The 27,814-nt window shown below is 47.6% G+C and overlaps 1 protein-coding gene and 1 long non-coding RNA gene across 3 annotated transcripts; one reads left to right on the forward strand and one right to left on the reverse strand.

Moving 5' to 3' along the window:
- Positions 1 to 38: 38 nt before the first annotated feature.
- LOC309346544 (CD2-associated protein-like) lies at positions 39 to 27,091 on the forward strand. 2 transcript variants are annotated; one of them, XR_014158675.1, is made up of 18 exons: positions 39 to 173; positions 3,098 to 3,255; positions 9,078 to 9,138; positions 11,422 to 11,546; positions 12,489 to 12,579; positions 12,896 to 12,984; positions 14,752 to 14,824; positions 15,464 to 15,564; positions 18,738 to 18,836; positions 19,389 to 19,425; positions 19,960 to 20,034; positions 21,106 to 21,223; positions 22,774 to 22,844; positions 23,431 to 23,546; positions 24,337 to 24,396; positions 25,009 to 25,165; positions 25,610 to 25,673; positions 26,021 to 26,079. XR_014158675.1 is itself a non-coding variant. In XM_081870387.1 (18 exons), exons 1-18 carry the CDS (start codon positions 170 to 172, stop codon positions 26,174 to 26,176), a joined length of 1,650 nt encoding a protein of 549 aa, XP_081726513.1. In that variant the 5' UTR covers positions 39 to 169; the 3' UTR covers positions 26,177 to 27,091. The 2 variants fall into 2 exon arrangements, 1 of the variants encoding a protein (XP_081726513.1); XM_081870387.1 differs by having other exon boundaries at positions 25,009 to 25,160; positions 26,021 to 27,091.
- Positions 26,255 to 27,801, reverse strand: LOC309346592. Its single transcript, XR_014158700.1, has 2 exons — positions 27,717 to 27,801; positions 26,255 to 27,455 (listed from the first exon to the last, which is right to left on the reverse strand). It is a non-coding gene; the product is annotated as an uncharacterized lncRNA (long non-coding RNA).
- Positions 27,802 to 27,814: the final 13 nt, after the last annotated feature.

Consider the following 27,814-nt stretch of genomic DNA (forward strand, 5'->3'; position numbering starts at 1 on the left):
AGTCTGGGCTTGTCCCTCCCTTCCGTGTGTGGCAGGCTTGTCCTGACGGGCCTTCCCTCCCAGCTTCAAAAAGGGAGTGCCTGGCTTCCTTCTCCCACTTTTCCCAGGAAGGCACAGCTGACTGGATCTATGCGGAGGGAGGCAGCCGGAAAGTGAGGAAGGAGCTGCCATGGGTAGGTTTCAGGGGCCACCTACAGGGAATGGGGCTGGAGCTGGAATGATTACTTTATTGCCTGGGTTTTCCAGATGACAAATCTCACAGGTGCTGCCAGCTGCGCCGGCCGCCACGTCTTACACAGCTGTGTGATAGCATACAGTTCTGTAGGATCACATTTCCTGTGAACGCTACAATTGATACATAACATTGAATTGGCTCACTGCTTCATGCTCTGGCAGGTCAATGATTAAAGGGCATTATTTTTGTAAAATAGGTGAGTTTAATGTGAGTCAAAGGGGAACGGCTATAATGTATATGTGGTGGTGTTGTTGTGGCTGCGGGCGGGGGGAGGATTTAGATTAATTTTTTTTTAGCATTTTGAGTGTCTGAGGATTACACACTCTGTTCCAGAGCAAACACAGTGTGGGCACAGGGTGCCCACTGCCAGGCCCACTTCAGTGGAGCTTACCTCTGACTCCACCCCAATGGGGGTCCCACCTTCTCCACTGAAGTGATGAAACTGAACTTGCTGGGGGAGGGTTCTGTGTGTGTGTGCCTGCATGCTTGGCATACCAGGGAAACATGAGAATCCCTGCACCCTCAGGTAACTGCTAGGACAGAGCAAAAAGAAAGGTAAATCAGGCCTAATTGTTACTGATGTAACTGTTACTAAGGCACAATTAATAAAAGGGTCCCTGCCCCCACTTTTACTGATGGTTCTCCTTGGCCGCAGTCTCTGTCAGAGCATCACTGGGGCTCTCTGCCTCCATCCAAGACCCCCTTGGCGCAGCCAGGTCTCCCTCTGAACTTTTGCCTGGCTAAAGAGCTTGGCTTGGCCTTCAGTGTATGTTCCGTGCTTGAATTTGACAGGGAGAGGCAGAGAGGGTCTGGCCAGCTCCTTTTTCCTCATTCAGGCTTCTGGTTTTAGCAGAGTACTGTGTGAGATTCGGCTACCATTGGGAGGAGTCGGAGCTTATCCACTTACCTTTCCTCCGCTCTTTCCAGACAGTTTTTGCTTTAAAGCTCCATGTCCAAGCACCCCCCTTTTTTGCTTTCCCCACAAAAAACCGCTCTTTAAAGCTCAGTTGGAGCAAACAGCAATATGTGGAAAACCAAAATTGATGTTTGATCTGATTGTGCCCTAAAGAGCAGGTTATTGTGGGGGAAAGTCCAGATCAAAAATGAAGAAACCATGCTTGGGAAGGAGCTTTTAAGCATGGACCTGTGCCTAGAAAAAATGGGGCAAAAAGTTAATGTGGATAAGCCCCCAGAGAGTAGGGCTTGTGGATTTGGTGAAGGCTGCTCTCTGTCCTGCCTTACTGCACCCCCAGGAGAAAGAACTTAGGATGTACCATCTGGTTACTGGGGTCCACTTAAAGTTGCTTTGGGGACCAGCTGGAAGTTGATGCACTGGTCACTGGCTGGCCATTGCTGCTTTATGGAAGGGCCCCCAGCCTCACAGCCCTGTGAAGAAGCTGCTTCTGGGACAAGGGAAGTAAATACCAGTCACCTGTTTAGAAAAGGTTAGGCCAACTTGGTGGCCTTCAGATATTTTGGGCCACAGGTCCCATCAGCCCCAGCTGGCTGTTGCCATCCATAACTGCTTCTTGTGAATGGTTTCCTGCCTCATTCCAGGTGCTTATACAATAATCTCAGCAATATTAAATCATCACCAATTATAACAGTTATCCCTGTTTAACATACACTTAAGCTCTAATTATCATGGACCGTTTTTTTTTTTTTTTTACATTGCACTGCCGTTCAACTTCCACTTCATGGTTTGTATCCAACATTAGGCCACATTTGCACCATACATTTAAATCATGGCTCCCTCCAAAGAACTCTGGGAGTGTGGTCTGTTATGGGTGTTGAGTGCAGAGCTACAATTCCAGGAGTTATTAAATAATCAATTCCCCTTCCCAGGGAACTCTAGGAATTGTAATTCCGTGAGAGAGATATGGGTCTCCACACCCATAACAAGCTACATCTCCCAGGATTCTTTGGAGGAAGCCACAAAGTTTTTAAAGTGGTATCATAGTGGAGATTGTGGATCTCCCTCTGTGGAGGCTTTTGAGCAGAGGTTGGATGGACATCTGTCATGGATGCTTTAGTTTAGATTCCTGCATTGCAGGGGGTTGGACTGGATGACCCTTGGGGACGCTTCCAGTTCTACAATTCCAACCGTACAGTGTACGGTGTGAATGTGGCCTTAGACTGCAGTGCCAGATTTAAGGTGGTGCAAGCAGTTCCCCTGCCCAGGGTGCCGAGCCAAGGGGGTGCAAAATAGTGCACTTGAGAGCATGCAAAGAATGGAAGGCAAGAGGTGGGAGGGTGCTTCAACAAACTCTAACTATTGTGAAAATAAGTGTGAAATATTATTTGGGTGAGGCACCAAAGTTTGTCCTCGCTCAGGGCGCCATATTTCCAAAGTCAGCCTCTGCAGACTATTACTCTTTTGGGGTGGGATTTAATCACCAAGCACCTGCAAATTTAGGTTGCGCAACTGCAGCTGATTGGGAGGTTATGTGCAATGATCCTGCTTCTCCCAAAAGATCAGACTTTTGCAATAAGGAAAGTGATGGTTAAATGCACTGGAAGGTGTGGACTAATGACTCTTTGGTGCAGGCTGTGTACACATTAGACTTTTAAAGCACATTCTTTCCCTCAAAGGACCCGGGGCTCTGAAGTTTAACCCTCATAGAATTAAAATTCCCAGCAACCCTTAATAAACTACAGTGCTCAGAATTCTTTGAGAGGGAAACGTCCTTTAACGGTTCAGTGTGTGCATAGCTGCAATGTTGCCTAACCTCCCCGAGGGCCAGTCGGAATGAATGCTCTACAGAAAGGTCATCTGGGAGTGCCCATTGCTGAGTGAGGTTGCTGATGTTTTGGGGAAAACCTTCTTCCTGCTTCTCTCTCCTCCTCCTCCTCCTCCTTCAGAGGTCTTGGTCTTGGTGGACTTTGACGGGCAGCTGGGTGATGAGCTGAAGATCACTGCTGGCGACATCATCCAGAAGGTGCAACCAGGCCCTGAAGAGGGATGGCTGCAAGGGGAACTGGAGGGCCGGGTGGGGCTCTTCCCTCGCCAGTTTGTGCAGGTGAGCATTTACACCCCTTCCCACTCCAGGCCTAGGCATGTCTCCTCGGAAGTAGCTTAGTCCCAGGTAAGTGTCTGTCTAGGGTGTGTTAAGTGTGCTCTTGAGAAGCATGAGGAACAAGTGGAGACAGACTTGCGTGTTTGCAAACATGCCTGTCGCACCTGTTTCAGAAGGACCATTGGCTCAGTGGGTATCGGCCTTGCATGCAGAAGGTCCCAGGTTCAATCTCTGGAATCTCCAAATAGGGCTGCGAACATCCACTGGTTGAAACAACTGCCATTCAGTGTAGACGGTACTGAGGTAGATGGACCTATAGTCTGACTTAGAACAAAGCAGCTTCCTATTAGGGAGCAACAATCGGGTATGGTTACTGAGTGACCTGTCAGCAGGGAAACTGAGATTTGCCATGAAAGGGATGTGGGTGGCGCTGTGGGTTAAACCACAGAGCCTAGGGCTTGCTGATCAGAAGGTTGGCGGTTTGAATCCCTGCGACGGGGTGAGCTCCCGTTGCTTGGTCCCTGCTCCTGCCAACCTAGCAGTTCGAAAGCACGCAGTGCAAGTAGATAAATAGGTACCACTCTGGCAGGAAGGTAAACGGCATTTCCGTGCGCTGCTCTGGTTCGCGAGAAGCGGCTTAGTCATGCTGGCCACATGACCCGGAAGCTGTAAGCCGGCTCTCTTGGCCAGTAAAGTGAGATGAGCGCCACAACCCCAGAGTCGTCCGCAACTGGACCTAACGGTCAGAGGTCCCTTTACCTTTAAATGCATGAAAAGGCCTTTCATTAGCCCTGGGACCTGTGCCTAGTGCCATTATCCAGCAATGAACCTGAGATTCCCTCACTGGAAAAGAGTGCCTCTGAGCATGTGACATGCACCATATACCTCTTATCCCTGAGCTCCTACAGAGTGAACACACACATACACTGATGGCTAGCACAGCTGTGTCTGTCTCCCGACCCTCAGCACCTGCCACCTTAGGTGCCTGCCTCACTCTGCCGAATAGCTGGACCAGCTCTCTGGCGGCCAGATGCAAAAGCGGCCAGGCATCTCCTGCATCTTTAATTGCTATATAGCTGAGGGAATTTTGGCAGGTGTGACTTGCATGACAGATTTCCTCTTCTTTACAACTATTAAAGGTGCAAGAACACCACAGAGAGAGAGACAGAGTGTCTCCATTTTCAAACAAATTTATTTGGAATTTGGGAGAGGTCAGAAGAAAGGCTTTTCAAACCCAAACTCAGCCCTTCTGGCACTGGGCATTATAGCAGTGAAACAGTTCTCTAGCAACAATGTCCCAAGGAACAACTTCAAGGCACACAATGCCATGACCTTGATGAAGCTAAGCAGGTCTGGTTCTGGTCAGTTCCCAGACTGAAAACTGTGTGAAACCAAACATATGCCACCTTGAGTTCCATGAAGGAGGAATGGGGGGCGGGGCGGATATAAATGTAAATAAACGAATAAAGTGTCTGGGTGAATAGTCATGTAAAAGAGGGAACTTACACCTTGCATGACAAGCTGCCCTCTTCTATAATAACAATTAAAGGTGTAGGAGCCCCTTTTTCCTTTCCACCCAAAGCCTGGTCCTCCAGACTTTTCCTCCCTATTCAGCTTTGTTCTATTCCTGCAAAATGGCAAACTGGGTATTTGCCTCCTGCTGGAGTTCATGGCCAAATAATGCAAATTATTTCCCGAGCTAATTTGCACCCCTGACACAATTTGTTTAAAGGGAAGCTGCATGGAGCTGGGTAAGATGTGCTTTGTTCCCCCAGTTTCACATTGTAAGGGCTGCAACACACCCATGTCTGTCACCTGCCTCCTGCCAATGTTTGCCTGGCCTTGCGGCTGCTCAAACAAGACAGCTAGGCTGGCTGCAGAGGAGAAGGCTGTGTGGAAATGGGCAGCTGTGGAAGGCCCCTGACTCAATGCACAAGTTGTGTGTCACTGCGCAGACTGCCCCACATCTGAGCCAGACATGTGCGGAGCCAAACAGAACACCCTTGTCCAAATAGCCAGTGGGATCAGTAGCTGGTTCTTTACTAGGCTGTGTTACGAGATAAATAGCAGGGCTTTGGCCATCAGGTGCCCAAGGGGGGCTCCAGGCTGCAGCCCTTTTGTAGGAGGCATTCAAGCCAGTGTGGCATCGTGGTTAGAATATTGGACTAAGACCTGGGTGACCAGGGTTCAAATCCCCCCTTGTTCATGAAGCTCACTGGGTGATCCAGGGCCAGTTGAAGTCTCTCAGCCTAACCTACTTCACAGGGTTGTTCTGGGGATTAAATGAGGAGGGGGAGAGCTATGTACTCCTTGAGTTTCTTAGAGGAAAAGGTGGGATATAAATGCAAATAAATAAATAAATAAATAAATAAATAAATAAATAGATAGATAGATAGATAGGCAGGCACTTTAGTTTTGCATAATTAAAGTGGATCAATGGGCTCTGATGCCCTACTGCAGGCATAGGTAAACTCCAGCCCTCCATATGTTTGGGGCTACAATTCCCATCATCTCTAGCTAACAGGACCAGTGGTCAGGGATGGTGGGAATTGTAGTCCCAAACATCTGGAGGGCCGGAGTTTGCCTATGCCTGCTAGTACAAACAAATCCCCCTTTTAAAAAGAATCAGACTTTTCCATTGACCTGAGGGCAATCACCACTGCTCACTCCCCCAAGCTCCCTGGGTGGCATTGCATCACATGATCAGAACAAAACACACATAGAGAGGCAGTGCCTGCTGAAGTGCATGTCTTGGGCTGTCTGCCTCCTTGGCTGGGAATGATGCCAATGGTAATGCATGGGAGAAATTCAACCAGGCAAGAGGGTCAACCAGTGCAAGCAGCTAGCAACAAGACAGCATGCCAGGGGAGAGGTTGACTATTGCTGCTCTCTTTTGTAGGAGGCATTCAAGCCAGTGTGCTGCATCTGCCGCTCAAGGCAGGTGCCTCCCTCTACCTAATGACAGAGCCAGCCCTGAACAGAATGCATGTCCAGAGTCTTATGCACAATGGATTGTACTGCATGTGGGCCACAGTGGAGGGGTGACCTTGAATGCATGGGGGCAGGCCCAGGTGACCTCGACATCTTCCCCCAGCTGTACATCTCGGAACATACAGAATGTCAGCACAGGGTTAAGGCCACTTGCACTAAGTCTCCCTGCCCCCCCCCCCCCGTTGCTGAACATAGACAGCTCTTTGGGAGGGTCTGCACCTGCTATTCCAGTTACTGATTTCCTTGAAAAAGCTCCGGTTCCTTGTAGGTTGCCAGGCAAAGGTGTCTGAAAAACATCCTCCCCCCAGTGCGTCGCTCCTGGCAGACAGAAGGTCTGTCCTGCCACAATCGGCTAGAGTCCTTTGTGGCAGAAGGGTGAATGGGATGCCCCAGTCCGCACCCATTATTCTGTGAAATAAGATAAAGCACCAGGGAAAAGCAGGCACGTACACCCCACCCCACCCCCGGCAAGGAGCACCTTTGCCTCACATGCCATAAAAGTGACACTCCTTCCCCTTTCACCAAGTCCCGCCTGCCTGTTGCTCCCTAATTGTTCTCAGGGCCTTTCCCACTTTATCAGTTTTCCCCACTTCTGATAAAGGGGACCCCTTCCCTTTCTGAAAACTGTTGTTTCTGCAGTGGCAGGTTTCCCACAGTTCCATGGGCAAATTGCCAAGTGACGTTATCAGCTCTTAGCTCTGTGTGTTTCTTTGCTGGAATGGAACCCAATAAACAAGCCTTGCAGGCAGGGTACGAGGTACCCTGCGAAGAAGAAAAACACATAAAAGCAGGCAGCGGCTTTTGACTTCACTTCCTGTGTATAATTGCCATAATTCTCTAGGGTGAAAGGGCTTTTCAAACAAACACTTGTCCTCCCAACAGTCCTCTGAGGCAGGCCCATTTTACAAATGACAAACTGAGGCTGAGAGGCAGGGACTTACCTGAAAGTGCTCAGTTAGTTTATGGCTGAAGAGGTGGGATCTGAACCCATGTTAAATCCAACATCTTCAGAAGACCCATCAGGAAAGTATCTGTCTTAATGTTGTTGTTTTTTAAAAAAACATGCATTATAGCCCATCTCCAAAGAACTCTGGGAATTGTGGTTTATGGAGGTGTTGATGGCTATGTGGGACTACAGGTTTGCTGCCACGTGGAACTACAATTCCCAAGGTTCCTTGAGGGGGAAGGAGCCAGAAGGGTCATTCCATTCTGCTTTGTAGTATAGACAGGTAACAAGGTGTGTGTTGAAGCACTTGAAGCCACGCCCAGTCGCCGCCCCCTATATACCTGAGGTAGGTGCCTGCTTTCCCCGGCATCCTCTCCAGGATGGCTGTTTTGACCCAGAGCCCTTATCTTTTCCGCAAGGTAAAGGGGGAGAGGCCTCTTCCAATTTTTGAGTTTCTGGATGTTTCTCTTTTCCAGGGGGCAGTTCCTTTGCAGGCTGCGCTCCCACCTGTTCAGTGGAGCAGGCCGGCCAGCCATTCCAGTGGTGATGCTCGTTTGCTTTGTTTCTTGAGAGCAGGGAAGAGAAGCAGGAATCTCCTGGCTTTTCTTCCCAACTTTGGTTCACCTCTAGTGAATTTGGGGCTAGTATTGAAGGTCCTTCACAGTTAAGGGCCAAGTTCCTTGAGGGGCCACCTGGTCCCTTCACTGCCCAGGAAGTCACTGTGTTCTATTGGAGAGGTGAGTCTTCCTTAAAGGCCCCCAAACATCAGATACCACTGCTCCACAGTGGCTCAGAGCAGGGTGGCTGCCTCTGTTTCCCAGCTGAGAGATGAGAGGGACCTGATAGCTGCACTGAAGGGATTTTGGCCCCCCATAAGCCTTCCCAGCTAGATGCAAAGGTGTTCACTTTGCACCGTTTTTAAACCTCTTGTCACTTGGAAGGGAGATGTTCTGCTTGCAAGGCAGACACTCTTCTGCTAGCAGAATGTCTTGGGCTCAGTCCCCAGTGGCATCTCCTTCAGGGAGGGCTAGGAGAGACTCCTGCCAGCCACTGCTGCCAGTCTGTGCAGACAGTGCTGAGCTGGATGGGCAAATGGTCTGACTTGATAGAAGGCAGCTTCCTATGTTGCTGTCGGTTTTTTTGTACTGTTTATATATGTTTTATGGTAGGTCTGTTCCTTACCTCAACACACATGTCAAAGGGGATTCCTCAATTAATAAAGAGTTTTCTGTTTTCTAGAAACTTCCACCACCCCCTGTCCCTTTGACTTATGTTGTATAACCTGTAAATAGCAAGTTGTGTGTTTAGATCCTCTTTCTAAATTATGTGCTTGAATCAATTGGAGAGGAAGCATGAAAACATGACTACAACAGGAAGTCTCAAACTGCCAGCTTTGTGCAAACTAGACGTGGTGATTTAATGTCACCATTAGCTACAATACCTGCTTGGCAGGGGGTTGGACTAGATGACCATTGGGATTCCTTCTAACTCTATGACTCTATGCCTTCTCTGACAGCCAACAAGTTGTTGGGAATGGTTGGAAGGATACAGGAGTGCAGTCTGGACCCAGAAGCCCTGTCCACATATAAAGTGACATGCATCACATAATTTGTTGACATTGAATTGCATATGCTATTTTATTGCTCATTTGCTCTGTTTGGAGAGATTCTTCGTGATCCATTTTTGTTTTAGCCACCCTGAACAATTTAGTGTCATCAGCAAACTTGGCAACCTTAAGCTGGTTGTTTTGAGTCCTCGCTCTGTGTAAGAAACAAGATGCTGGAGGGAGACCCTCCCCTCCCACCCCTCCAGGCTGCTCTCTCCTCCTGCTGTCTGACCTTTTCTTTGTTCATAGTCACGGGCACGTTTTTTCTTCCCCTTGCCTCAGGAAATCCCAGTGAGCCTCCGAGCTGATGGCACCCAGCGATACCCCCGATCCATTCGCAGTGGTGAGTGTATTTTTTTGTTTTTTTGGGGGGGGGGGTACTTTAGGCCAGTGCTGAAGCTTCATACTAAGGACAACTGGGGAGGGACTATCTTTAAAAGGAACGTAAAAACTTTTGCCCATGATTTTTCCCTCTTTTTTATAAAAAAAGCAAAGTTCTATTTAATTGAGTGCTGGTGGGGAGTAGGCAAGTGTAAGGTGGCATTTGTAGCCTTTAGGAAACCCAAGGACCTTGCTGGAGGTTCTGTTTATGTTTCGGCACAGCACCTGTGGGGCTTGGCATTTTTCAAAGCGGTATGGGTCTATTTCCATCAGTGCTGCAGCTAAGGCAGTTCAGAGTTTGAACCATTGGCTCTGTGGAGCATGGCCAAAGTGCTGCCACCTTATTTCACAGCTGTGAGAATGTTATCTCCTGGACTGCTATATGCTAATCTTCTGCATGTCCAATAATCAGCTGCTCTTGGGTGGAATTTCACCACATAAGCTAAACATAGGTTTTATTGATGTTACTGACTAAGGGTTAAACTGCTGCTTTTATTTTGAGGGGGGGGGGACACACAACTGCACTCCCTTTATTATGCGCAACCAAAATACCACAAAGTAGTGAGCAAACCTTTGAGTAAGCAAAGGTGTTGGTGTTGGGGAGAGTGGAAAATGGTTTGGTACTGAAGCCAAAATGGCTGCATAGGACAGAGGTCATCAAAAATTCAGTTTTTTGCTGTATGGTCTTGAAAGGAGCATGGGTATGATAGCTATGATGACCATCTTGAGCAGCACAGAAGTTCTCGCTACACGGCTGAGAAGGCCGTGTGTCATACTTCAGTGATGAAACACATACTTAAGAGTCCTCTTCTCTCTCTCCTGCCTGCCTGCCTTTCATTCCTTGCTTTTCAAAAGCTTCTACATTCCTGAGATGTTGGAACAAATGGCAAAATTGTTTGCCATCCTTGATTTTTTTAAAACAGAAAAAACAAACATTTTAAGCACATGCACTTTGAATTTGGGTTTGTTTTTGCTGCACTGATGCGCAACACATCGATTTTGGAATGAGCACTGTTTTTTGCAGAAAAGGATGGTATATATTCAGATTTAACCATGTATGTGCCCTGACTATAAAAGGATGGATGGCTGCAGGGATCAGTGCCAATTGGGGCCTGAAGCCTGGGGCATGGCCATGACAGGCCAGTGGCAAGTTCAGCTCTTGGCTTGCTTCATTTAAATCAGCTTTCCCCAAACTGATGCCCTCCAGGTGTTTCAGCAGGACAGATGATGGGAGTTGCAGTCCAAAACGGCCAGAGGCCAACAGGTTGTGGAAGGCTGCTCTTGATTAATCCTACTGGGCTGTGAGAGCAAAGGGATCTGTCAAAATTTATCAAACTTCTTTTCTGCATTCTTTGTTCCTAGAGTGCTTCCAGATGGGATGCATTTGTGAGATTGTCCTTGCTCAGGCACACAGGTTTTTGGCAATGTAATCAGGCTATGTTGTTGACATCGCAGATACAGTTTATCACTCACCCCCATTTAATCTGGATTTACAATTTTCATGGAAAACTTTCTTGCCAGTGATCTGATCGTGATATTAAGAGAACACTTGCTCCCAAGAACGCATTCCGACTCTTTAAACCTACATATTACTTTTACAAGATTTATTGACAGCTTAACCCACAGCTTTCCAAACTTTTCATGTTGGTGACACACTTTTTAGGCATGCATCATTTCGCGACACAGTAATTCAGTTTTACTAGCAAACCGGAGGTTAAACTAGCGCCCCTTTCCAGTCTCAGGAGGAGCGCAGGGAGCCAACAGACTAATGTGTCCCAACATAGTTTGGAAATCTCTGGCTTAACCAGAAAACAGTAATAATCTCTCAGCACTTGACCTAAAATAGTATAAAATAATCATAAGAAAATAAGATCAATGGGCTTTAAAAACAAGTAGAAATAATAAACATTATATAAAATCCAGCAGTGTTTAAGAGCAAATATACACAATATACACTATGTCTGGGTGTTGTTGTTGTTGTTTAGTCGTTTAGTCGTGTCCGACTCTTTGTGACCCCATGGACCAGAGCACGCCAGGCACTCCTGTCTTTTGGCAGGTGTCAAAATCAGTATAATGCAAGCCCCTGTTTTATATTACTGTCCTGCCACTCTTCTCCAAGGCAAGTTAAATTCGTGGGAAAAGAAGAATCCGCCTCTGGTGCCCATCTGGAATTTGGCTGTGCGGTCATGTTCTCTGTTCTCTTTGTCTTATTGCTTCCTGCCTTCCACATTTATCCTTTCTGTAGTCCACGCTGTGAACAAGCTGCCAGCTGCGAAGGAGCGCTGGTGCCGGGTCACCTTCTCTTACACCCCAGCAAAGGATGATGAGCTGGAGTTGTGCCCCGGAGAAGTGGTGCAGATCTTGGAGGAGGTGAGGTAGGGGAGCGAGTATGTGGTAGAAGGATGGGTTCCTAGAGCAGAAGAAGTGGGGGGGAGTGGGAAATGATGTTGGAGGCTTAGGGTGCTTCCAGGTGAAAATTCCTTGCGGGAACCCTGCTTCTCATTCATGCCAGGGTTTTTGGGGCGGATGTTTTTACAGCATCCACAGGGCACCAATGCCATCAAAAGGTTGGCCTGTATTCTCCCTCCACCTCCAGTTTAAGACAAATCTGTCATTTCCTGTCTAATTATAAATAATAAAAAAATTGGTTGCCAACAACCCATTTATAATATTTGGCTTCTGCCTGAGAGAGATCTTCTGCTGCCTGCTATTATCACAGGCCATCTTCTTCTGATCCCACTGGCCTTAATCAAAAGTGTATCAAACTGAAGGGGAATAATAGTAGGCTACAAGTTAGATTTCTCCTTTTCTCTCCTTGTCCCCCCAACCAATGAAGTGCTGGCTTATACCATATGCACCAAAGCAGCCTCCAAATAGAAAGGCGCTTCATCTGGTGAAGGTGCTATAGAGGCAGTCTTACTCCTTTGGCAATTGTGTGTCTCCAGTCCCCACCCCCAGATTATGATGCCCGAAAAATGAGAGTTGTGAAATTTGGGAGGCTCCCTCGAACTGCAAGTGGGGAAAGCGTTGCACTCAGGTCCTGCTCAGGAGCTTCCCTTCCCATTGGGGCACCATGAGGGCACCATGAGCCTGCATTGCAGCCTTCCTCTTGTGTCTCCATCCAATCTCTGGGTGCATCCAGGGAGGTGGGAGGTGGTTTAGGGGGGCACCCGATATATCTGGAAAGGGACCCTGGGACTCTGCCTGACTCTTTGCCACTTCTCTTCTGTGGGCCGGTGGTGGGTTGTGCAACAGGAAGGCGGAGGCCCTTCCAGAATGACAACGGCTGTTTTTTGTCCTCTTCCTCTGCAGATTGAAGATGGCTGGTGGTTGGGCAAGAAGAACGGGAAGTTGGGAGCCTTCCCGTCCAACTTTGTACAAGAGCTAAACGACTTGCCTTCAGGTGGGGGGAGCACAGGGCCTGGGGTGGGCATGCTGTGGAGGTGGGTTGGAGATGGGGGCACCGGTGCCTCTGCAGCCTCTGTGACATAAATGTTGGGAGTGGTGCAGAGCTGAGGGTGAATAATCTGAATTGAATGCGGGTGCTCCCTTTTGGTTGGGGCTTCCATGCAATCCAGGAAGCACTCCCCCCTCACATCTTTAGGAAGCTCAAGATCTGATTAAGGTCTGTAGAGGAAGCGAGAAGGGCTAGAGAGGCCGGGCCTGACTGGAAGTGCTAACCTCACCCCACCCTTCCTCCCTCAACTGTCCACTTCCAGAGATGGTTTTTGCAGAGCCCAAAGTCGGAGCAGGGAAGCAGCGCCCCAAAATGACCAATGAGACCTTCGTCCTCAGTGAGCCGGAGAAGGTGAGCGGAAGGAAGGTGTTTCCGTGGCATTGGGACCAGAAAGGCTTCAGGTGCCCTCCTTCACAGAGGACAGGGCTGTGTTTCGAGGGGTCCTCTATTTGAAAGACCCTCTGGTCTGTTTGAACCAGGGATGGGGAAGGGGGGTATGGATGTTGTCTATCGACAGTTAGCACTTTCACAGCAAGACTGAGCTGGCACACTGTCTGGATCACACAACATGCTCAGCAAGACCTTAGGCTTCGTGGGTCTAGGCCGCTGCTTTGCTCCCTTTTGCTGCCACCCCCTGGCACTATGGTTTGTCTTAGCACGGGATGTCAGCCAGACCATAGATCACCAGGTCCCAGCCTTCCTCACGATGATTTCTGCCGCCCCCCCATAACATTTATGCACTGCTTGATTGTACAAAAACAAAAAACAAAACAAAACTCAAAGTGGTTTACAAAAAAAAGGTAAAACAATAAAACTGCCAGTGAGGAAAATTAACAATTTAAGACTTTCGAAAAGTAAAACTAGCAATAGACTCATATCAGCTATTTATTATTATTACTCTTATTGTGAGATGTGTTGCATTTCTATTTAAATTAAAATAATTCTAAATATTAGCATATGCAAATCAGTGTCCTTGTTTTTGTTCTTCTTCTTTTGAGGCTGCATAAGTAGTTGTCTTTCCCCTGCAGCTCTCTGGCGCTGCTTCTACACAGGGCATCTCCCGTGGGACAGCTGTGCTTTGTTCATTGATTTTTTTTACAGAGTATCTGCATGACACCACGAGCAAAACATCTCTCTCTTGTGTTTTCCCTGCTCAGCTTCTGTTGTTGTTTTCCCACGGAGCATTTTTTTTAAAAAGCACACTGGAAAACTGCTATGCAGTTTCCCCAGGTGTGCACAACCCATCACATGGCTGTGCAACAGCCATTCTTGGTAACTACAGCCTGCATATATTATTCCAGCCCAGGGTGTGGCTAACTTGCGACCTGCCATTTGTTGCTGCACTGCAATTCCCAGTTGACTGCTGGCCATGCTGGCTGGGGCTGATGGGAGCTAGAGTCCAATGGTATCCGAAGGGCTGAAGGGGAAGCTCTAACCATTTCTTCTTCTATGGTCCTCTCTCTGTCTATCACCCCTTCAAATAGCATTGCCTTTTTAGCTGTTTATCTTCCCACCCCACCTGCATTGTTAAAGGAGCAATCATGATCAGCGATGCAGCAAGGTGGGGAAAGGAAGTATTTAACACTGCACACACACTGTGGTCCCAATGAAAATGATCCTGTCCCCACATTTGGAGCTGGGGAAAAGGGACACATTTTCTGTCCTGGATTAAAAAGGTCTGGAAGCAGTTTTGCTATTTTACTTGCAACTTAAAGCAAAGCAGCAATGACTGAGTGCTACAGAATTTTCCATATCTGGAAACACCCTTGGACAATGTCCTCTGTTTAAATCCAGGGATCAGTGCCTCTATTTTTTTGGGAGGTGGGAAGCAATGAAATACCTTTTACATTGACCCAAGTAAGTTCTTAAGCCAGTTTTCTGTTCAGAAAACAACCACCAGGTCAAGTTTACTGCTCTCTGCTAGAGAGAAGGGCATCATTTGCTGGCTGGGGCTGATGGAAATTGTAGTTCAAAACATCTGCTGGGCAACAGGTTGAGGAAGCAACTGCTGGTGTTTCTTTGGCAGTGGTCAGGTGCTGCACAGAGCTTGTGTTTGTGTCAACAGCCTTCTTTCTTATTTCCACACCCCTTTCTGTCGCTTCCTGGATCCTGCTCCAGGTGGAGAACACCCTGGAGAAGCCTACCCCTCCTCGGATGCAGGCGAGTCCCAAAGTCCAGGCTCTGCAGACCAGTGAGTTGTGACCAAGATAGACTTCTGCTACCTCAGAGCTCGCTTTGTTCGGGGGGGGGGGGAGCACTGGAGCCTTCCTGCAGTTTTCAGAGAGGAAAATGAGGCAGGGAATGCCTAGTTCTCCATTTCAGTCTGGAATGGGGTTGTTGCAGGGGAGGAAAAATGTGGCGTAGGGGGCCAAGCTATATTAGGGTGTGCGAGGCCCCAGGTGGGAGCCTAGAGTGAAGTGGTGGCTGCAAACATCTGGAGGGGAGGGATAGGGTATGGGAAGATTAACCTGATGCCCTTTTGTTGGGAAAGCTGCTGTGGGTGTGTGGGGCTTGCTGGATGCTGTGGAGGGCTTAATTTCAGTGGACAAGTCAGCCCTCTTTAACTCAGTGCTGTCTAGATGTTTTGGACTACAACCCCTTTCAGCCCCAACCAGCTGATGGGAGTTGTAGCTCAAAGCTGCCATGTTGGTTGGAGCTGATGGAAGTTGTGGTCCAAAGTGGCCATGTTGGTTGGGGCTGATGGGAGTTGTGGTCCAAAACATCTGGAAGGGTACCCAGCTGGGAATGGTTGCCTTCAGAGCACTCAAACCAGAGCAAGAGAAATATCTGAATCCGAAGCCAGGGGTGTCTGTGCTTACCTCCACTGCAGGTGACGCTCCTGTCTATTGCCGAGCCATGTTTGATTACGAACCAGAGCATGAAGATGAGCTCCTCCTCCGGAAAGGCGATTTGGTCCTTTTGTTGAGCAAGGTGGGAGTCCTGGGAAAAGTTGGGGTGGGTAACTTCTCTGATGGTATGAGGGCCACCCACAAAGAGCCCTGGCCCCATCTCTGCTCAGAGCTAAAAGGGCACAGTGTATTCAGCTCTTAAGAGCTGCTTTGCTGCTGGATCAGACCAGAGACCCATCTAGCCCCATCCTCATGTTGGCACCCTAGATGCCTTTGGGGAAGCCAGCAAACGGGCCCTGAGTGTGGGAGCCACTTACTCTCCCTACTTGGGCTCCCCAGGAACTGGTACTGAGGAGCAGACCTAATAATAATAATAATAATAATAATAATAATAATAATAATAATTTATTTATACCCCGCCCATCTGGCTGGGCCTCCCCAGCCACTCTGGGCAGCTCTTAAGGGTGGGTGAAAGAAGCTGGCAATCTGGAAGCAACCCTCTCTGTCCTCCAGTTAATGGTTCTAAATCTTAAATACCCAAACAACTGCTATTTCGTAGGTGTTCTAGGGGGTGTTAGCGACCACTGATTCTATACCTGGAACTTCTTCCTCAAAACTGGCAATTTGGGGGCATGACCAGATTTAATGAAATTTAAACACCGCTTGATTGGGGGTGAGAGAAGACAACACACACAAACATGACCTTAGTGAGATTAACAGCAATAATTTAAGATATTTGAAAGGTTAAAATAACAAAAGACTCAAATCAACTTCCTAATGTTTCTGCATAGGCTTGTCTAAACCAAAAAAGTTTTTAGTAGGCACCGGAAAAAAGTAGTGCTACCTCCTGCTGGGTGATCCAGTGAGGGACCCCCCACACACACACCTGTGTTAGGAGGAAAAAAACACCTTATCTTGTTCTTGCCCTTGACTTCCAAAAGCATGCAGCAGGTGGAGTAGGGTGAGAGGGGCAGAACGTTTGCCTTGCATAATGTAAATGTGATTGTTATTTTTGTTTGATGATCAGAAGATAAGAGTTGTAGCCGTTTTCTTTCTCTTGAGTTAGAACAACTCCTGAGAGCCTGGCTGGGAAGACGGATAGGGGAAGACTTCATGAGAGGTGTATTTTGGTTTCTGCTCACCTGTGTACAGAAAGCAGTACAGACTTTAAAAAATGTACTAGTATGGAATTAATCTGATGAAGTATGAAGGTGGCTTACAAGGAAGATGAAACAATAGGATTATCAATTAGACGTGGGACACAATATCTATTTTGCACTACGGGAGCAGTTATGGAAAGTAAATATAAAGTTTACAGCATGCTACACATGTAAGAGAAAGTTTTAAGAAGATGCTGCATAGGTGGCATCTGACACCAAATGTAGACTAGCAAAAATGTCAAAATCAACAAAGGGCAATTGCTGGAAATGTAAGACAGCAGAGAGATTCTTTTACCACATGTGGTGGAAGTGTAATATACCGTATTTTTCGCTCTATAACACGCACCCGACCATAACACACACATAGTTTTTAGAGGAGGAAAACAAGAAAAAAAATATTCTAAACAAAATAGTGGATGTATGATTTTTGTGGTTCATGCTGTGGCCACAGACATGTGATCTGACAGTGAGTTTGGAGTAGCCCATGCAAAAATCCTGAGGATCCATGTGGATCCATGCGTTGTAACCACGTTTTTGCACCAAAGTGGCCCGAGGCAACAGTGGGTGCGCGGTTTTTTTGGTGCAAGATGTAGCCATGGACATGCTATGTGATCTGAGGGTGAATTTGGGGTGACCCAGTGCAAAAATCCTGAGGATCCATCTGGATCCGTGTTTTGTAACCACGTTTTAAGTGGGGAGGGAAGGAAAAGCACTCAAGGGACAAGGAGCACGCATGGGGTGTGTGGAGAAGGATGCTGCTAATAATGCAGGAGAGGGGTTTAAGGGGAGAAGAAGCACACGTGGGGTGGGTGGAGAAGGATGCTGCTAATAATGAAGAAGAGGGGTATAAGGGGAGAAGACTCCTCTCCTCTCCCACTTTGCTCCTTTAAAGCAAGCAGGCTTAGCGAGCTGAAAAACTTTGCTGCTATTTAGCGAACTGAGTGGGGAGGAGAGAGGGACAGAGAGCCTGCTTGCTTTAAAGGAACCAACCGGACAAGAGCCGCTTACACTCGTGTAAGCGGCTCCTCTCCTCTCCTGCTTTGCTCCTTTAAAGAAGCAGGCTCTCTGTCCCTCTCTCCTCCCCACTCAGCGGCTCTTCTCCCGCTTTGCTGTTTCAAAGCAAGCCACAGAGGAGGGAAGGAAGGGGAACCATGGATCCTCTGCTCACGACTGCAGCAGATCCCCCCCCCCTGCCACCCATAGGCATTCACTCCATAACACGCACAGACATTTCCCCTTACTTTCTAGGAGGAAAAAAGTGAGTGTTATGGTGCAAAAAATACGGTAATTAAAAACTACTGGGAAATGATCTATAATGAACTAAAAAAACCTTCTCTGAAAACCCAGAAGCATTGTTGCTAGGGTTAATAACAACAGAAGTGACTAAAAAAGAGAAAGACTTGTTCCTCTATGCGACAACAGCTGCACGTGTATTACTAGCACAAAAATGGAATCCAGATAAGGTACCAACAAAAGAAAAATGGCATATTAAAGTGTTAGAATACGTGGAGTTAGCAGGGATGACCACTAGAATTAGAAATCAAAATGATGAAAAATATAAGGAGGACTGATATCTTTTATTGAATATATGAAAAAGTATTGCAAGCAAACAATTAACCTAGCAGGATGGTTAGATTTTCAGCAGTGTAAGAAAAAACTAATGTGTATATAAGTAGTTGCAATAGACGGAGTGAACCAAGAAAACACGAGAGAAAGAGGAGACAAAAGGAACCATGGAAGGATAGGAGAGGAGGTCAATGGAGGAATGCATTATGGTTTTCTGTTTATTTTTCGATATCCTAAAATTGTTATTTCTTTTCCATTTCAGAGTTTTCTTTTTTATGTCCTTTGCATTATTTCAGTTCACTTACTTGATATGGAATTGTATCAGAAACACAAATAATTTTTTTAAAAGGATTATCAATTAGAAGAATTAATAATGATTCAAGAATTTCAAAAGGTGAAAACAACAGTGGGCTAAGGACAGATTACAACTATTATTGGTGCAACTGAACTGAATGATTCTTCTTAATTAATTTCATTGTTGGAAAGTAATTCTGTGTGCATATCCTTCCTTTCCTCTTCCTTGTTGCAGGAGACGGCGGATATGGGCTGGTGGGAAGGCGAGTGTCGTGGCCGGAGGGGGCTTTTCCCAGACAACTTTGTCATGCCTCTGGCCCAGGTGGAGCCTGAGGTAAGGAAGTGGGTGGCCCCTGACCCTCCCTTGCATCAGGAGGAATTGGCAGGGCGGAGGGGAGATGCTGGCTGCTCCACACAACACTGAAGCACTTTCACAGGCTTGGAATGGTTGGAGGGCCACAAAGGAGGACTGCAACAGCCTCCTCATCCAACCAGCTTCTCCCTACCCTGGTGCCCTCCAGACAATTTGGACTACAGTTCCCATCAGCCACAGCTGGCATAGGCGGGCACCAGGTTGGGGAAGGTTGTCTTGACAACCAGCCTAGGCTGCCACATGCAGTTGCTGGCAGAGTCTGCTGCCTGCCATGTGCCTTTGCTCAGCATCCGCCTGGGCACTGTAAGGTTCACTCCCGTCCTGCAGGTTCCTTTGTCTCATTCTCCCTCCCCTGAGCCTCTGATCTCCTTGACTTCTCCTGCCTCTGAACTTGTGCAGGAGTGAAACCCAAGCCTGGCCTGCCTTGAGATGCTGAGGCTGCTCTTTCTTTTTGGGTGACTCATCACCAGCGCCTTCCTTCCACGTCAAGCTGCTCTTTTCTCTCTTCTACAGATAAAAGCCAAGGTACCAGAGCGGAGGAAGGACTCCGGTAAGTCACAAGCTCCCACTTGGCTCAGGCAGGCGATTTTGTAGCTCAAGGGGGTTGCCATCACTGCCCATTGGATCACTGGCTCTCTTTATTTATTTATTTTAATGTCCGGGTGCAAGCAGGGGCCGAGGGGGAGTCACTCGGGGAAAGGATCAAAGTTCTGTGGCAGAGCACAATGTAGAGAAGGTCCCAAGTTCAATGGTCACATCTCCAGGGAGGGCTGGAAATGCCCCTTGCCTGACCACCTGGAGAGAGGCACTGCTGCCAGTCAATGTGTAGAATACCCAGGAAGCCATCCCTTCTTCTTTCCCCATCCTCCCGGATGCCTGGTTGGGGATCTGGTAGCCCTCCAGATGTTGTTGGCCACAACTCATATCATCACCCCTGAACTTTGGCCAGGCTGGCTGGCTGGGAGTTGGCAGCTCATCTGGAGGGACAGAGGTTCCCCTGGCCTTGTTCTTCTTTTCCTCCTCATTTCTCATATCACCTATCTTACAGTACTTTCCTTTTTTTTTTTTTTTTTTTGAAAAATAGAAAAAGCTCCCAAGCCAGGGAAGAAGGTCCCCCAAGGTAGCAAGGTGGAGATGAAACATCCTGGAGACCACAAAGGTGAGGAGGCAGCTGCTGACTGACCTTTTGCAGAGGGTCAGGGTGCCTGTGCGGAGCATGTGCAGCCCTGGCTTTGCCCAGCAACAGCCGAGACAAAGGCAGAGGTGTGCATATCTTCCTCTTCCTGTTGTGGTTTGGTGCTTGCTTGTGTTCTGAGCAGAACAATCATGTTTCTTGCAAAGTGGAGCAGAAGAGTTCCCTTTCGGAGGGCAGTCCCCCATTTCGCAGGGTTGTCTGGCCCAAGTCTGGTTTAAAGATATAGTGGTACCTTGGGTTAAGTACTTATTTCATTCTGGAGATCCGTTCCCTGCAGAACCATTCAAACTTGAATGCACAGCTGAACTGCAAGTGCTGCCTCACATCCTTACTGCTATTCAGAGCCTCCAACTTCAAAGTGCAATTCAAACCCACCCACCCCCCGCCAAATAGCATGTGTGCAATTGCAAAATGCATGGACAATCTCTTGCCTCTTTGGAAGGAACACAGCTCTGCCTCTCTGCTAGGCATTTACCCCTCTGCTTTGGCAATCTTGCAGCAGAAAGAGCTGCAATTGCTTACTTTGCAAAATGTCAAGAGCCTTTTCCCTTTTCACCTGCTCTCTGCTGGACAGCTGATAGGTGGGAAAATTGGCCGTGGACCATATCCTGCCTACAGGTCAAGGGTCTTCCTTCCCTCTGTATAAATATTCATGCTGCTGAGGGGAAAGGTATCAGATGTAGATTATTGACATTTAAGCTAGAATTGGGTGCAGCACACGATCTTCCCTGTTCTGCTTTTAGAACAGGCCCTTCCCATGCCTTCTTTTTTGCCGGCAGGATGCTGAAGCAAGACTTGTGCTCAGGCATGATGCTGTACTGATCTCTCCCCCCACCCAGGGGGACCCTGGGCTCCTTTGGGGGAAAGAGCAGGATACAAACAGAAATAATAATTTTAAAATTAATAATAAAATCATCATGGCCTTCTTTGCATGGTTCTGCTGAGGATATAATGAGCAAAAGATTATTGAAATGCTTCCTTAGGAAATAAATTGCAATAACTGTGTGTCCTAAGTCATTCATTCATGTCTTGCAGACTCAAAGGAACAAAAGAAAATGGAAAGCCCTAGGCTGACTCCTCTTCCGGTCAAGAAGGCAGCTCCCCCTCCTCCTGTGCCGGCTAAGACCAAACCAGCCCCCAACCTTCCCCACAAGTAAGACATGATGAGTCTTGGAAAGAGTGTGTGCACATCCTCTTTCCTGGGATCGGCCAGCACTTGATATGATCTCATTTTGAGTCATTGGACATGGTCCCAGAACCAGAAAAGCAAGTAAGAGGCAGGTAGAATTTGCCACCTGAGGCTGGAAAGAAAGACATCTGGTTTAGCAGAGTGTGGAGTTTGCAGGCAACCTCAGGCACTGGCATGCCTCTGTTTAGAACAGGGCACTTCTGGTGCCCTGCCAGGCCTAGATCTTTGGGGGATATGCCCTCCTAAGTGGGGTTCACAATGCTGGTAGGAGGGAAGACAGGGAGCAATTTTTAAATCCTTAGCTATTTGATTTCTGGCACAGCAGGAACAGGTAGGTGCCAACAGCCAAAAGGAACAGGTAATGCTTGAGGGAAAGGCCTCACTCTGCCCCAGACCTGGAGAGTGCTGCCAATCAGATGGATCAAGTCGCTGTGGTAGATTTCTTCACTAAATACAACATTGTAATGTTGAGGCAACTTTGATTGGTCAAAGCAATAACAGCTGTCAGGGAACTCAGAAAAGTGGAGTCCACAAGCGTATATAGAAGCATTCACTCTTTATATGTGCAGAAATTAAGTCGCAATCTCAGAAGAGAGGCATGCCTGCATTATCAGAGCTGAAGAATAGGGTGCCTACTACTCTCTATCAGACTAGCTCAAGGCCGAACACTCTTGACACATTCGTAATACAGCCTGAATAAGCAATTTCTCCCAACAATATCCTTTCACAGTTTTTACATCTCTTCGCATGTAGGCTGCCTATCAAATCATATGCTATTAATTTCCACTACACAGCTATCCTCAACCTAGTGTTTTCCAGATGCTTTGGGCTACAACTGCAGCTCCCATTGGCCTCAGTCAGTACCAAGTTGGCAAAGGCTGGTGTAAGACAGCTCTGTGTCTTATGGATTCTGATACAGATTTTGTGATAGTTGGAGGGAAGTGATAAATTCATGTGTTATCTGGATTCATCCCTCCACCCCCCTCCTGATCCACCTCCACTTTCTTTTAACCAATTAGATGCGGTTAGCTGGCTTGGGTCTGGGGTGAATTTGCTGGGTGTACCTGCTTTGTTTCTGTGGCTTTAGTAGTCAGCAACTCGTCATTCATTCATTCATATTTATTTATATGCCGCTTTTCCACACACAAAATTCATACTCAAAGTGGCTAACAACAAAGAAAATAGGAATGCATTACAAAATTAAACAGCCAAAAACCAATTTCATAATAACATAGTGAAACACCACAGTAGAAAATAACAGCATTTCAGCACTATAAATATAACAAGACTACATAAAAACATCCAGAATCCAATAGCAAAAATATCCACAGAGCTTTTATAGTTTCACCTTGGTCCTAGAAACACCAATCCCATAATGTGCCTCACAGTCCTTCTGCAGCAACAGGTTCTTCTGGGGTTTCCAAAGGCCAAGGGTGTGGGTAGCTGGAAACACTCCTCTCATGATTTCTGTGTGTGTGTGTGTGTCTCTCTCTCTGCACATGATGATGATCCAGATCCTTAGGCATTCCAGTTCCCAGCACAGCAACCCCTGTGGGGAAAGGAAAATGCAAGGAGAAAATAGCAGGTAGGTGCCGGCCCTTTAATTCCTTCTCCCACTGTCCAGTGTCCTCCCCTTTTGTAGGGGCTAATGACTTCTGTTTTGAGCCTTTATCGTGACAAAAAAAATCACTGAGGATGCGCAACCTCACTGTGAACTGAGCATCTGTTCTGATCAATTCGTGCAGTGGTGATATGACATCGCCCCATGTTGCCCGTATCCCACACTTCTTAGGGTGTTTTCCCATCATTTTTCTTACTATTCCCCCCCAACAAAAAATCCATGTGATGGGCAGGACAGTGAGCGCGCAGGAGGGAGGATGTTGCAAAAGAGCCCAAATTCAGCTTAATTGCACAACCTCAGTTTGCTGGTATATGATTTAAACCATTCCCACAAAATGGCTGCCTGGAGCTCTTGTTTTCCTTTTCTTCTCCAGAGTTGTGAAGAAGCAGCTTGGGGCCTGGCGGGGCATTGCAAACCCCAGTCCATGCCGTGTCTTCCTGGGCTTGCTTTGGGAATGACGGATCTCCCTCTGGCCAGTATTGCACTCCCTGGCTGAGGTTCTGCAGTAGCTGTGCTTGCTCCCCAATAGTGCCACTTTTCTCCATTACAGAGATCAACACTTTTGATGCCGTCCTTGTTCCCAGTGCCAAACTGAGCCACCCAACAGCCAGCCGTCCTAAAGTGCCAGGGAAGAGACCACCCAGCCAGCTGATGACCAGCTCACTGGTGAGTTGTTGCCCACCCCCAGCCAACTGTTCTCAAGGAAGGAGGAAGGGATGGGATTAAAGGGATGGGATCTTGTGCCTTTTTAAACAGCGGCTGCAGAGCAGAGGAAGTAAAGCATGTGCTCTATGTGCAGCTTCCCTCATGCTTGATCCAGAAGCTGCAGTTAGTGCAGAATGCTGCAGCATGATTGCTGTCAGGAGTGAGACCTCATCAGCATACAGCACCTGTGCTCAGAGATCTGCACTGGTCACTGATTTGCTACCGGGACATGTTCAAGGTGTTGTTATTGGTATATAATGCCCTGAACAGCTTGGGACACATTTGCCTGTGAGATTGCCTTACCCCATATGTGCCGGTTTCGATCAGCAGAACTGGTGCTGTCACAGGTGCCACGTGATACCTGCTCTGCATTTGTAAAAAATCAAACTTTTAGTGTGGCTGCACCTACACTTTAGAACCCCCTGCCTATTGATCTCAGACAGGTCCCTTCGCTGCACTCTTTTTGGCAACTGCTAAAAACATTTTTTGTTTAGGAAGCCCTATCCAGATGTGCAGGATGTTGGTGTGTGTTGCAATCTGTTTTTAGTTTATTGCTGGGGTTTTTAAAAACGTTTTACATGGTTGCTTCTAATTGTTTTAACTGATAATTATATTGTTTTATTCTGCTCATAAACCACTTCGAGGTTTTTCACGACTGAGTCGTGTATAAATTTTGTGAAATATAAATTAAAACATGGCTAGTCTTGATGATGGCTGTCACCAAATCGCTCTCTCTTATTGACTGTTGCAGGATGAGATGGGATCAACCCAGCCCTCGAGCTCCACAGAGAAAGCTAAAGGCCCTGAACTGGTGAGTTGTGTGAGGTAGCAACACAATAGGCTTAAACTGGTTTGAGCAGCCATGCGGTCCATGTTTCCTCCTCCTTTCTGGGTACCATTTTCAGGATCTTAGCCCAGAAAAGAGAAGACTGAAAGGTGACATGACTGCCATCTTCAAGTATCTAAAGGGCTGTCAAATGGAGGATGGAGCAAGCTTGTTTTCTGCTGCTCCAGAGGGGAGGACCCAGAGGGGAGGACCCAAACCAATGGATTCAAATTATAAGAAAGAAAATTATGACAAAACATTAGGAGGAACTTTTTTAGAGTAAGAGCTGTTCAACGGTGGAACAGACTCCCTCAGAAGGTGGTGGCCTCTCCTTCCTTGGAGGTTTTTAAACAGAGGCCGGATGGCCATCTGTTGGGGATTCTTTAGCTGAGATTCCTGCATTGCAGGGGCTTGGATTGGCTGACCCTTGGGGTCCCTTCCAATTCTACAATTCTAAGATTCTCTGATTGGTGGGCTTAACCCTCCATCGCCTGCCTTTGTTTTACTATGGGGGTTGGGAGCCTTGGCCCATGGAGGAATTGAAGCATCAGCCCCTTCCAACCCTCTCTGTCCTGTATCTCTCTCTCCCCCTGGCAGCTGAAGGAGCAGTCCAGTTACACCAGAGAAGAGTCTACAGCTCTAACCTGTGAGGCGTCACAAACAGAGGAGCAGCCAGCATCTCTGGATGATCTCAAGGCAGAGCTCCGGTCTCTGAAGACCATGATGGACCTGATGCGTGCACAGCATCGGTGAGGTGGGCCAGCGGTGGGCAGGTTCCTCTTCTCTTCCAGGCAGAGATCCCAGAAGCTCTGGAGAAGCCTCTCCTGCCCACAACAGTGGACAAGCACAAAGCAATGTCACAAGTCATACATTTGGCTTGGTGGTGTCATTGTTCATCTGTTCAGGGCCTTCCTGAAAGAAGCCTTCCTGGTGCTTTTCAGCTGTCTTGATCTCCAACCCCTATCAGCCCCAGCCTGCACAACTGTACTCCCACCAACCTTAGCATCATGAAGCTGTGCCGGCTGGGGCTGATGGGAGCTGTAGTTCACAACACCAGGCTGGGGAAAGCTGGCTGTAGCTAACTTGTTAGTGTGTGTTTGTGCATTTCTTAAGGATTCTCCCACAACAATGGGGTGGAGGAGAGCTGGTCCTGTTTCCTCGCCCCCTCCAAAATTCATGTCTCTCCTTCCTCTTGCAGGAAAGACATGGAGGATCTGAAGGTGGAGATGGGACGTGAGCAGACCAAGCGGGCTGCCTTACAGGTAGGAAATGGCTTTGGAGGGAGAAAGAATTGCTGTTCAGATATATAGCCAAAGCCAAGCAGGGCTGGCCTTGCCATAGTTACAGTGCGGCAGCGGCCTCAGGCCGCAGATTTTGGAGGTCATGAAAGGCTGTTGTCTAATTTATTGGTGGTGGTGAGGTCTACATACAGGAAGAGATAATTGTGGGATTTTCTGCCTTGGGTGTTGAAATAAACTTGACCAGCCGTGACTGGGGGAAGAACAGCCATTTTGCTCCGCTGCCACAGGCTGCACAATGTCTTGCTGCTCCTGTGCTTGGATTTTGGGAGATGTGCATGGCTCACTTTTGTTTGTTCCTTCCTTTGCAGGCAGAAATTGAGTGGCTGAAACAGACGGTGCCTGTACCTGGGTCACTGGACAGTAAGCGCCACGCACCTGGAAGTGGAGCCATAGAGCTGGCAGGCCCTGCCATCCCATCCTCACATACTTCCAACACTCCCTCCGCAATCTCTACCAAGGACTGAATGAGCTGCACTGCTGCAGCTTCTCTCTCTTGCCTTATCACTATTGAACTCTTAGCTGAATCTGTAACTTTTTTGGTGTGTGTGTGGGGGGGGAAAGATACCCCTCTGCTTTGCAGCCTGTGGCCTTCCCCATCTCAGCCACATCCAGAGAACCATATTGGTGTGTGACTAGCAGTGCCTGACGCCACCCATTTGCAGTTTTCTCCTGCCTGCTTCAGGCGGCTGCTCTGTGGCCGAGGACACCTTGCTCACTGGGATGGTCCAGCAGCAGTTACTATGACAATGGTTCAGTGGGTGTTTGTCAAGTGAAACCAAAGGTGATCAACACACCTTTCTTTCCTGTCCCCCTGCATCCCCCTCCATATTGGCCCACAAACATCAACTATGGGTTCAGTTTATTTTTTACCCTCTGAAGCCAGGGCACAGCTAACTGGGCAGGCTTGTGGCACATAAAATTTGGCTTGGCTGCCATAGCTTCTCCAGCCAAATGGCTAAGATGCTTCAGCCACCCAAGAGTGTACAGGTCAAGTGATGGCTTTCATTGGATGGAGCTAAACTGTTTTGGAAGCAGTTGGTTTTCTTTGCAATGTGGGCAAATGTTTTCAGTCTCCCTTCAGAAGCAGTCATATAGCTTGCCATAGGCTGCACCAAATTTCTCCAACCCTAGTGCCTTCCTGCTGTCATGGACTACATCAGCCTCTGCCTAGGTTGTCCTCTTCTTAATATGTCCCAATGGGGAGCAGTAGGTAACTGCCCAGTCTCTTTTTCAACTGCCCCAGGACAGGCAGAGAAGCATGTCTGAAGAAATCTGACTCACTCATGGACAGTTCCTTATACAGTAGATGAAAATACTCAAAACTCATTATGCATAACTTTTTAACATTTAATTTAAAATAAAAATATTTTTCTATGCAATTGGTTGGTTTTCCCGTGGGGGGGGGGGAGTAAGTATAGATGTTTGGATCTGGGTGATGAATCTTCTGCAAAGAAACCTCTCCTCTGTGAATATGGCTACAAGCCATGATGGCTATGCTCTACCTCCACAGCCAGAGGTAGCAATACTTCTGAATACCAGCTCCTGGAAGCTACAGGAGGCGACCGTGCTCAAATCCTGTTTGCTGGTTTTCCCCAGGCACCTGGTTGGTCACTGAGAAGAGGATGGTGGACTAGATGGGGCATAAAGATCTAGAAGGCTCATCTTATGTTCTTATGTAACAGAGATTTAATCATACAGTGTGAGGGGCAGCCTGCGAGTGTTCCAGAATAGAATTCCAAGCATCTGGAAGAGAAAAAGTGCAAGAAACCATGGGATGAATAAGCACAGAATCAGAAGAATGAACAGAGCAACTAGGCCTATAGCAGGGGCACCAAGGCCAAGTAATAGGAAGCCTGATCATAAAAGCAAAGACATGAAGCTTATAAAGTATTCTAGAGTTAATAGCTAACCTTGCTTTTTAATTGCATGAATACTTTGAAAGAAGGAAAAGTTAAGTGAGCAAGAGAGAAGTAGCAGGCCTATTACTGGCTACTGGGTGTTTACCATCCTCAGGGCTTGTTCCATGGCTAGAAAGCCCAAGCCCAAGCAATTTTCCACTTGCCCCGCTGCTTTCCGCAAGAAAACCTGCTCTTTAGCGCTGA

Source organism: Podarcis erhardii, assembly GCF_964252035.2.
Source record: "Podarcis erhardii genome assembly, chromosome: 7".
In the NCBI taxonomy this organism is placed as follows: domain Eukaryota; kingdom Metazoa; phylum Chordata; class Lepidosauria; order Squamata; family Lacertidae; genus Podarcis; species Podarcis erhardii.